The sequence below is a fragment of the Chinchilla lanigera genome, unplaced genomic scaffold, assembly GCF_000276665.1.
Source record: "Chinchilla lanigera isolate Chin_1 unplaced genomic scaffold, ChiLan1.0 scaffold00011, whole genome shotgun sequence".
Lineage (NCBI taxonomy): Eukaryota > Metazoa > Chordata > Mammalia > Rodentia > Chinchillidae > Chinchilla > Chinchilla lanigera.
This window is the reverse complement of record NW_004955412.1, coordinates 25836263-25847322: the sequence shown is the minus strand read 5'-3', so window position 1 is coordinate 25847322 and position 11060 is coordinate 25836263. Positions and strand designations below refer to the sequence as shown.

Below are 11060 nucleotides of genomic sequence, written 5' to 3'. Positions count from 1 at the left end.
TAGATATTCAGGTTATTTCCAAGATCTATAATACTCCATTATATAAAAAGACCACATCTTTTTTGTCCATTCCTTGGTTGGTGGATATTTGGGTTATTTCCAAGATCTAGCTATTACAAATTGTGCTGCTATAAACATGGGTACACATATATCACTGTGATATGATGTTTTTAATTCTTCTGTGCAGATACCCAGAAGGGGAATAGCTGGGTCAAATGGGACCTCCAGTCGTAGTCTTTTGAGGAATCTCCACACTGATTTCCATAGTGGTCGTACCCGCCTACACTCCCCCCAACAGTGGAGAAGGGTTCCATTTTATCCACAGCCTGTCCAACATTTGTTATTGATTTCTTTTTTGTCTTTTTGAGATAGGGTCTTGCTATGTAGTTCAGGCTGGCCTTGAGCTCACTTTGTAGCCCAGGCTGGTCTCAAACTTGCAACGATCCTCCTGCCTCAGCCTCCTGAGTGCTGGGATTACAGGCTACAGGCGTGTGCCACCACACCCAGGTATTGGTTGATTTCTTGATAATAGCCATTCTTTCTGGGGTCCAACTCCATTTATTAGAGACTATCTTTCTTCTAATGAATTTGTTTGACACTTTTTGTCAAAGATAAGGTGGCTGAGTATGTCTGGAGTTGTTTCTGCATCTTCCTGGTTTGTTCCATTGATCTTCAGCTCTGTTCCCCGCCCCCCCCCACCATGCTGTTTTTATCCCAGTAGCGTAGTAGTATAATTTCAAGTTAAGGATTGTGAGATATGCTATTGGAATTTTGATTGGAATTGCATTAAATCTATATAACAGCTTTGGATGTATGGCCATTTTCACTATATTGGTTCTTGCAGTAGATCTAATATCCAAGAACAAGGGATATCTCTCCATTTTCTGACATCCACTTCAATCTTCTTTTTCAGAGTACTGTAATTTTCAGTGTAGATCTAACATCCTTCATTAGCTTGATTCCTAGGTATTTCATTTTTTTGGATGCTATTAAAGGTATAGTTTCCCTAATTCCTCTCTCCGTGAGTTGGGTATTTATGTACAGGAAGGCTGTTTATTTTTAAGTGTTGACTTTGTATACAGCTATGCTACTGAATTTGTTTATTAAATCTCGCAGTTTTCTAGTGGAGTGCAATTTGCCTTTCATTCCACCCATGAGAACTTAATGTTTGAGAGAGAGTGAAGGAAAAAACAAAAGGTGAGATAAAAAGGACTTTGATGGATAACAAGCAGTGTAGCAAAGACATACTGTTTTCATGCAGCCAACTGCCACTACCACTACCACCCCTGTAAAACCTCATTTCTTTTCCATAGGGTCTTTGGAATCAGAGAATTCCCAGTGTTGTCTGATTCTCACTGGGGAGAGGATGCACCATTCAGGCATCAATTGCTTCCTAAAACTGAAGCCATTGTCCTCAAAAAGTTTATGAGCCAGATCAGTAAGTTTAGGGCCATCTCTTTTTGGAAAGTGGTTACCTTGTAAATTGTGACATCGGAGTCCACTAAAGGAAAGGAAACTTTTAAAAAATGAGTTATTATAAGTCCATAAATTCGAACTCTCGAAAAAACTACTGGCTCTGTCACTGAAATGTCTTCTCTTTCTTATAGCCATTTTAGACCTACAGGGCAGGCCCAATTGATACAACTGGGTGTAAACTCAAACTTCACAGAGTTGGTGTCACCAACCTTACCCACTGAAACTTTGCTGGTAATTGGAATTTTGGAAAGCAAGAGAGATTAATCAGGAGTTGTTAAATCTCTTGTCAGTGCCCTGCCCGCTTAACTTCAGGACTCTGTTGTGAGCCTTGAGCTCAGAGCAGCATGGGGCTCGGGTCTTCCAGAGAGGAAACTGACAGGCTCTGGAGAAGTCTCCAGCCTGTGCTGCCCCTTGCCCAGTTTTTCCCTCAGGAGGTGAGAGGTTCTGAAGAGCTTCCTGATGGGCCATTGATTTCTCATTGCAGTTATTCCTTCAGAAGTGTTTTTTGCAGTGTCTGGCTGTAACAGTGATGTAGGGGTGTGATGGTGCTGAATAAAATAACTTCTTGGGGCAGTGGAGTTTTTTTCCTCCTCATGGTGTATGTGGAATTAACTGAACTAGCTGACATTACCTAGAGTAAAATATAACATCTTCTTTCCTCAAGAAGAGCCACCTAATGTGCTCTTTTATTCAATATATGCTTATCAAGTACCTACTGTGTGTCAGGCATTGAGATACATCAGTGAGCAAACATACAAATCTCTGCTCCTTTCCGACTTGCTGGGGTTCTCTTTGAGATTGATAAACCATCTCAAAAGCCCCTAAGGAAGGATGGTACTTAAAGAAGAGTTTTCCTTTAAGGTGCTGACCTGTACAGAAAGGAATCCTGTAACAACCTCACCAATACCACAATCAATTTTTTTTTTTGTTTTTGGTCTTTTTGAGACAGGGTGTCACTATGCAGTTCAGGCTGGCCTTGAGCTCACTTTGTAGCCCAGGCTGGTCTCAAACTTGCGACGCCTTCTGCCTCAGTTTCCCAAGTGCTGGGATTACAGGCATGCGCCACCACGCCCAGCACACAATCAAATATTATAAAAGTTATCCAGTGCTTTTGTTTCCCTTGATTAGAGGAACAGTGATTTCATATAGACAACTATTTGAGAAGCCGTCAAGATAGTGTATGAAGGGTAAATCTAAGGTCTTCTTAGACTGAATAAGCAGCTGATAACAAAATAGTAGCTCTTCATCATCATCATCACACAAAGACAGTCCAAAGGAGTAAGCAGACGGAATGGCTGTGATAGCCTTCCCAGAATGTTCCAAAAGTTCCTTCCCTGGAGCATAGGAGAATTTAGTAGGGATGCCTCAAGGTTCTGTCCTCTCTCATAGCTTTCTCAACAAGCTGTTAGCAAAACCCACTTTTCTTGTCTTTGTGACAAATGTGACAGATGAGTATTTTTGTAGGTTAAAACTGTAATTGATAAAACTGGATTGTAGTAGTTTGCTGCCAATTAATATTTAACAAATCGCATTATCATGGTTTTGCCATACTTGAGAAACTTATAATTTACATATTCTTATATATATAATAAAGTACATGAGGAGATGTCAGTTTACAAATTATATGAGTTATCTTATTCTGGTTTTTTTTTTTTTTTTTTTTTTTGGTTTTTTTCCGGTTTCAGGAATCAAACTCACAACCTTGCTCTTGCCAGGCAGGGGCTGTGCCACTGAGCTAAATCCCCAGCCCTATCTTATTCTGTTAACTGTATAAGTCAATTGAAATAATTGCTATACTTTTGCCTTTCTGTATAAAGGGTTTTCTGAGCTAGGCAAAGTGGTACATGCTTATAATCCCAGCATTCAGAAGACTAAGGCAGAAGGATTGCTGCAAGTTCAAGGCCAGCCTGGCTACATTGTGAGGTCCAGGCCAGCCTGGAATACATAGAAATACCCTGTCTCAATATATACATATATACATATATACATGCATAAAGAGGTTTTCTATAATAGTATGGATTCATTATCTTGAATTTTTTTCTCTTAAAACTTAAGCCTAATGTGGACCTTTTTCATCTGAGTTCTCAGATTTTTATGCTTTTAAATTTGGGTTTACTAAATGAATTTCAGACAAATAGAAAATACCATTTTGTTTTTTAATCAGGTCCTTTCATCATAGTTGTATGTTTCCTACAGCATATATATATGGGCCAAAATTATTGAACTTCTGAGAATCTTCAGAATTAGCTTGTTATTTTAAGTGACACTGGATGCTCTTCTGAGTAAAGCATCCTTCACCTTCTTTTGACACTTAGATTGAAAAGCCGTCATAGGCATTATGGTAGTTACTTTAAAAATTCATGATTGTGCTCAATTCGACAGCACATATGCTAAAATTGGAATGATTCAGAGAAGATTAGCATGGCCCCTGCGCAAGGATGAGACACGCATATTCATGAAGAGTTACATATTTTTAAGGAAGGTTTGTGCCAATATTGATTGGAGAATTTTTTATGCCCATATCTTACACTCTGCGTAACTACTTTGAAGATGACAATATGCAATGTATTAACTATTGTTATTCTCCTGTTATTTTGTTATGAAATTCTGTTTTAGCTTTTTCAATTAAAAAAAAACCTCATGATTGCTATGTATGATGGCATGTAGCTGTAATCCCAGGTACTCAGGAGGCTGAGGCAGGAAGACCCCAAGTTTGAAGCCAGCTAGGGATGTAGCTAAGTGTAGAATGCTTTTGTGGCATGTGTAAGGCCCTGGGTCCACTTTCCAGTTCCACAAAGAAAAAACAGTTTGAATTCTCAGAGTCTCGTGCATTTTTTTTCTTTTTTTTTAGTCTCATGCATTAATATGTATTAAATTTGACATAGCAAGGCTATAGAAATAATAGGAAGAAGTTTATCATTAGTTACTTTAAACTTCATAGGAGTATTTTTTATATTTGCAATACAATGATTATCTAAAATGGAAGCCACTAGTTACATGTAGTTACTTAAATGTAATTTTAAATTAAATATACTGTAATTGAACATTTAATATCTCACATTAGCTAAATTTAAATTCTAGTGGCTACCATATCAAACAGCACAGATATCACACACATTTTTATCATCATAGAAAGTTCTCTTCGACAGTGGTATGACAGATACCTGAGGAATTTGATCTTTATTTTTCTTTCTAGGAAGCGAGACATCATGCAGAATATTGTACAGATTTTGGAGTCAGTACAGTTGAAATGGGAACTGTTTCAGAGCTGGACAGATTTTTCAAGACTCCATCTTTCTAATAAACTGGCCATTTTTGGAATTGGTTATAATACCCGTTGGAAAGAGGATATCCGTTACCATTATGCTGAGATCAGCTCCCAGGTACCCCTTGGCAAGCGACTTCGGGAGTACTTCAACTCTGAGAAGCCTGAAGGGCGGATCATTATGACCCGAGTACAAAAAATGAACTGGAAAAATGTTTACTACAAATTTTTAGAGATCACTATTAGTGAAGCTCGGTGCCTGGAATTGCACATGGAAATTGACTGGATACCCATTGCCCACTCCAAACCAACTGGTGGGAATGTTGTTCAGTATTTATTGCCAGGAGGCATTCCCAAAAGCCCAGGCCTTTATGCCATTGGCTATGAAGAATGTATTGAGAGGCCCCTCTCACCTCACATGGAGCGGCATTCTGTGGACCCAGGAAAAGAGGGCAGGGTTGACCTGGAAACCCTGTCAGCACAAGCCTCATTACAGGTGGAAATAGAACCCACCCGAATTATCTATTGCTACCTCGGAATTGCTGAGGTCAGGACTCTGCAGCAGTGCTTGTTTCTACATTTCCAAGCAAACACCAAAACCTTCAGCAAAGATTGGGTTGGTATAAATGGGTTTTTGTCTCAGAACTGTATTGTGGATCCTGGAGTTTCTCCCAAATCCATCTATATCAAATTTGTAGAAGTAGAGAGGGATTTTCTTTCCGCTGGCTCTTTAGTTGAGTGCCTGGAAAAAGCCATTGGGTACCCCTTAAAATTTAACAACTGAATGTCATCCTTCATAAGGATTTGGGCTCTTACCTCCCTCTCTCACTTTCCATTACCCAGACCCTTCCTCATTCAGGTGCTGCCATCAGATTCGTCATGGGGACTCTCTCCATAGTTGGGCCAGTACAACCTCTAAGGAATCATAGTAGAGTATGGGCAGAAAAAATAGACTTCACCAGAAAATGCTCATTTTGAGCAAGCAAGATATATAACAAACTTGCATGGTGGGTCAGTTGTTTCTTTTTTAAAAACAATTTTTAAATGGATTTTAGAGCCCTAATATAAACAAAATGTAGGTACATTCCATATTGGACAAAACTTATACTTTGAGTTTCATATGAAATTGAAAAATTGTATTTTTTTCACAGCATTTCATTTTTACACATCTCTATGTCTATATAAGTATTATTTACAATGCTGAATAAAATAAGCAATAGATAATGACAAGTTAAATCTTGAGTCACAGTAAATAAGACTGTTTTTCAATATCACCTTTAGCTACTATTGTATATAATTTAGTTTCATTTTTTCACCAACCAAGTGTTTTGCTATTTCCAATCAGTGTTGCCTGCAAAGATCTTTGTTTCTGTGATGTACCAACTTTATGGTTGTGTTGCCATTTAAACTTTTTATAAAAAAAAATTAAAGTAATTCCTGGCCTCTTGGCGTGCTAATTGAGCTTTTTGTAGGAAGAGTTCTGGCAGTGGGGACTGTGTTCTGGCCTCACTGCTCTGAATGACAGAAGAAACAGCAGACTTCCTCTATTTTCTCTTTATTCCCTTGTGGCTGGTGTCATTATTTCTAATCAGAGTACCAAAGGTCACTGACACTCTCATTTTATATTTCTTTTTAAAAAATGACTAAGCTATTTCTTCCAACCATAGGAACATAAATTTATAAGGCTTTTATTCCATATTTTTATATCCAGTAATCAGGTGCTAAGAATACAAGTGGGAAACTGTTGTCATCCTGCTGTGTCTAAGAAAGGAAAGAGAATGTCCATTTCAAAAAAGAATTAAAAAGTGATCCATAGGAAAGGAAATTAGAAGGTATCAGTCCACTAGAAAGGTAACTGTCAGATCTTTCAGAACTCTTAATGGGTCAGCCACCACTCTACTTGAAGAATCAGACTTGGGTAAGAACAGTGTACTAGTATACAGACAAGGATCTCTGGTTTCATGGCAGGCACTTATTAGAATAGTTACTTATCTTTAATGATGCATCAGCATCTCTCAGTTGCTGTACTTGAAGTGGGCCGCAAATCCAGGTAAGAGCTGTAATTCTTACTTCTCAGTGCTATTGGAGGTAAAATTGCATAGTGTTAAAAAAAATTTTTACCCACAGTCTGAATGGTTTCAAACCAATAGTGATTTTCTCATATTCATATCTCTTAGCGTCTTGATGTTTATTTTTCTAATGACTAGAGAACTTGCAATCAATAGAATGGCTTTGATTTATGTTATTTGAGTCTGAGCTTATAGAGTTGGCAGCTTTCTGATGCAAGCTGCTAAAAATAGGTGCCAGTTCTGGGAGAATATAAATATCCAGAGAGTGTGTGAGTGTAGCACCTGTTTCTCTTGGGCACAACTTGTAGACAGGAAGGAGCCTTAGAATTTGCTGTTTGAGATTTGCAGCTATGTCCTAAAGGCTGAGGTGCATTGACCATCTTGTAGCCATAATCTCATATTATTCAAGCTAAGTGCTATAGGAAAAAGCATTACTACTAGGAGTACTGCATAGCATCCCCCAGACTTTGCCACTGGCCAGTCCCAAAACTGCATTAGTAGTTTATGCATTTTTTTTTTCCCTCCACCCCACTTCCTATCAGCTGGAGTAGAACATTTTTGGGAACATGTAGTGAGGATATTTGAGGCCTCTTTAACATTATTGAGAGTGGGGCATTGCTAGACTACTGTGGCCAACATGAAGAAGACAGCAGATGACCAGATCCAGTATGAGATTTTACCATTGGCTTGACATGGTTTGGATCAGTGGAAGGAAAAGGCAAAAGCTGAGTACTGGGAACTGGAGGCTTGCAGAAAAAGCTTGCGGATACTAAGTATCCAATCACTTTGGATCAGAACAGCCTAGAAAAAGACAGCAGGTTGTCAGGTAAGTGTAAGAATTGCTAAAAACAAGAAATGGACTTTGAAGACTGTCTTGGTTACTTTTCTTTCCTGACATCCAAAATTAAAGAGGAAAGGTTTATTTAGCTTGTTTATTTAGTTTGTGGAGATTTCAGTCTCATCAGCTGGCTCCAAGGCAGGGTGCCCTGACAGGGGCAACAGTTCAAAGTGGCAGAAGACAGCAAAAGCAGCAAGAGCAAAAAGGGAGGAAACTAGCCTCTCTTCCTCCCTTATATTGTAAGCAGGCTCCCAGAGCGGGTGTAGCACTCACACCATCTCCCTGTCCTCTTGCACAGGATGAGGCTTTGGCAAAGTGAGGACCCTGATCCCCTGCTGAGGCACATAATTAAACTTCTGAACTTCTCAATTAGACATAATGTATCAACCATTACAATCTACCCCTTGTCAACTTTGCAACCAGACACTTGCTTTAAACTGGTTTCCAGATACAAAGACATGCTTATTCTTACCTTTTCACAATTTGAACATCATAACACAGCTTTAACAATCCTAAAGAACCAGTATTAAGTCTGTCATTATATTACATTACAACCATGACATTATGGCCCTGGACCCCAAAGACTCAAGTACATCCCTTTATGCAAAAGGCACTTAGTCCATCTACAGGAGTTGCAAGCATCCTAACAGTTTCAGCATTACTGAAAAGTCCAAGTCCCAAGTCTCCTCTGAGATGTAAGGTGTAAACCCTTAGCTGCAAGCCTGTGTACAAATGAAAACAAAATTAAATACTTCCATCATTCATTGGCCCAAGATAAACATTTTCATGTTAACAAATAAGTTAACAAAAAAGTTAACAAGAATACAAAGGACTGTTATGAAAGCAAATCCAAAATCCAACAGGGCAGAGTCCTGTATTTCCCTGTGCAGCATCTGAAGCAATCTGTGGCAAATTGTGAGCTCCAAAGGACTTGAGTGGCGCTGCCTGTATGGCACTTCTGGTTGTTACAGTTCCCATGGCTTTTCAGGCCCACTTTGCTCCCTCCCTGCAGCTTTCCTTAGATGATCCACATTCCTAGCTTTCCCCAAATTCTGAGGTATCCATTGCACCTTTGGCTTCATCCTCACAGCGTCACATATTGCCCTCTCAGGGACACACTGCCTGGCCTCCCAGACCTTCTGAAATTGGGGTGGAAGCCTTCTTACGGAAACCCCACAATTCTTGCATTCACCATGCACCTAAAACCAGCATCACATGGATGATGCCAAGGTCCACTGCTGGCTGGAGCAGTCACTGGGCTTTCCACTCTCTTGGCTGTAGGGGTTGAGTACCTGGATCACTGAGCACTCTGAATCCAGTTCTGAGGAATAAATTTTCTGTGCCACTGCCATTCTGGAGCATGGCACTCTGTGGCTTTCTTCTCAAAGCAAAGTCTTTCACTTTTGTAGTTTGGAGCTGCAAAGGGTGGAGATGCTGCTTCTTGTGATGCCCTCAGGATGTTTTTTATATTCTGGTTCTGAGCAATCCAGATCTCTGCTCTATCTTTGTAGTCCACAGCTTTGGTGGAGCTTCCTAACCAAACTCACAACATTTTAAATCATCCTGCTGGACTCTTTGCTCTTGATTCTCAACATAGATCTGGCCAGAAGCCCTTAGAAGTACCCATGCCACTACCTCAACATTTGACTGCCTTGAAATTTCTTCTGCCAGATTAATTAGTCTGCTGCCATTAGTCTTACCCTCAGGCAAAGTCTCTGGACACAAGCAAAATGCAGACACACTTTCTGCCAAGCCATAACACATTGTCTGGACTTCAGCAGCCAGTGCAGCCCTCCTCAACGGAAATCTCCCAAGCCTGGTCTTTTCTGGCACTATTTCTATCAGCTTTCTGGTCTTCTGAGCTCTGATCAGAATCTCTCATACAGAACAGCCTAAGGCGTTCCAGCTCTACTTTTTGAGCCGGCATCTGCAAACCTTCCTAAACTCTTCCCACAAGCCTTTCCTAAAGGTTCTTGAACCACATGGTCGGGTATAGATAGTCACAGCAATAACCCCACTTCTCTGGTACCAAATTCTGTCTTAGTTACTTTTCTGTCATTGTCGAGACAAAATACCTGACAATATTAAAGAAGGAGAAGTTTATTTAGCTCACAGTTTGTGGAGGCTTCAGTCCATAATAGCTGACTCCAAGGCAGGGTGGCATGGTAGAGGGGCAACAATTCAAGGTGGCAAAGGACAGCAAAAGCAGCAAGAGCACAAAAGGGGGTGGGGAGAGCAAGCCTCTTTTCCTCCCTTATATTGTAAGCAGGTTACCCCCCTGTGGGAGGGTAGCACTGGATGGAGATGTTTACAAAGTGAGGATCCTGGTCCCCTGCTGAGTCACATAATTAAACTTCTAAACTTCTCAAGTCCACACGGTGTATCAACCATTACAAAGACCTTAAGTGAGCCTAATAACTGATTTAGTGTAGGGGACCGAGACACCCAACACTCACAAATTAAAGGTGGATTATTTACTTTGGCTCTCAGTTTGTAGAGGTTTCAGTCCATAGGTGGCACCAAGGCAGAAGAGAGGCATGGATGAGATTTGCTCGTGGCATGGCAAACAAGCAGAGAGAGGGATCGAGGGAAATACAGTATATCATTCCAGGCCATGCCTCCAGTGATCCCCCTTTCCCCCTAATCAGGCTTCACTTCCCAATACCACATTTAGGTATAAACAGATCAGTGAACTGATCTATGATGGGTATTATGCATCCGTGACCCAGTCACCTCCCAAAACCCATTATGCAGGATGCATTTAGTCCATCTCTTAAGAGTTGCCACAGCACTGCTGAAAAGCCAAAGTCAAAAGTCTCAGATTAAAGGCAATCTTGTGGCGCATGCCTGTAATCCCAGCACTCTGGAGGCTGAGCCAGGAGAATCGTTGCAAGTTCGAGACCAGCCTGGGCTACAAAGTGAGCTCAAGGCCAACCTGAACTGCATAGTGAGACCCTGTCTTAAATAGACAAAAAAACAGACAAAGGCAATCTTATGTATGAATCCTTGCAAAAATGGAAAGAAAAACACTTCCAGCATACAATGGCACAGTATAAACAATCCAATTTAAAAGGGAGAAGGGCTGGATTTAGCTCAGCGGCAAAGTGCCTGCCTGGCAAGCGCAAGGTCGTGAGTTCGGTTCCTGGTACCAGAGAAAAACAAAAACAAAAACAAAAACAAAAATAAATAAATAAAAATAAAAATAAAAGGGAGAAACAGGGATAGAAAACAATGGGATAAAAGTAAGCCTGAAACCCAAGGGCACACATTAAATCCTGTAGTTCCACTACCAGCCCCTGGGGACAGTCTGTGGAGAGATGTGAACTCCAAAGGGCTTGGGTGGTCCCACCCAATGGCTGCCAGTCGCAACCCTCATGGCTTCTCACTTGGTCTGGCTTTGCTCACTGCCTGC

General features: G+C 40.5%; 1 protein-coding gene across 2 annotated transcripts in view; it reads left to right on the top strand.

The window, feature by feature from the left end:
• Msantd2 (Myb/SANT-like DNA-binding domain containing 2) overlaps positions 1 to 6184 on the top strand; it is a 36701-nt gene extending 30517 nt beyond the window's left edge. For both annotated transcript variants that reach the window (XM_005378443.2, XM_005378444.2), the window contains exon 4: positions 4673 to 6184. In XM_005378443.2, coding sequence (XP_005378500.1) covers positions 4673 to 5525 — 853 coding nt within the window. In that variant the 3' untranslated portion in view covers positions 5526 to 6184. The remainder of the gene's footprint in view (positions 1 to 4672) is intronic.
• Positions 6185 to 11060: the final 4876 nt, after the last annotated feature.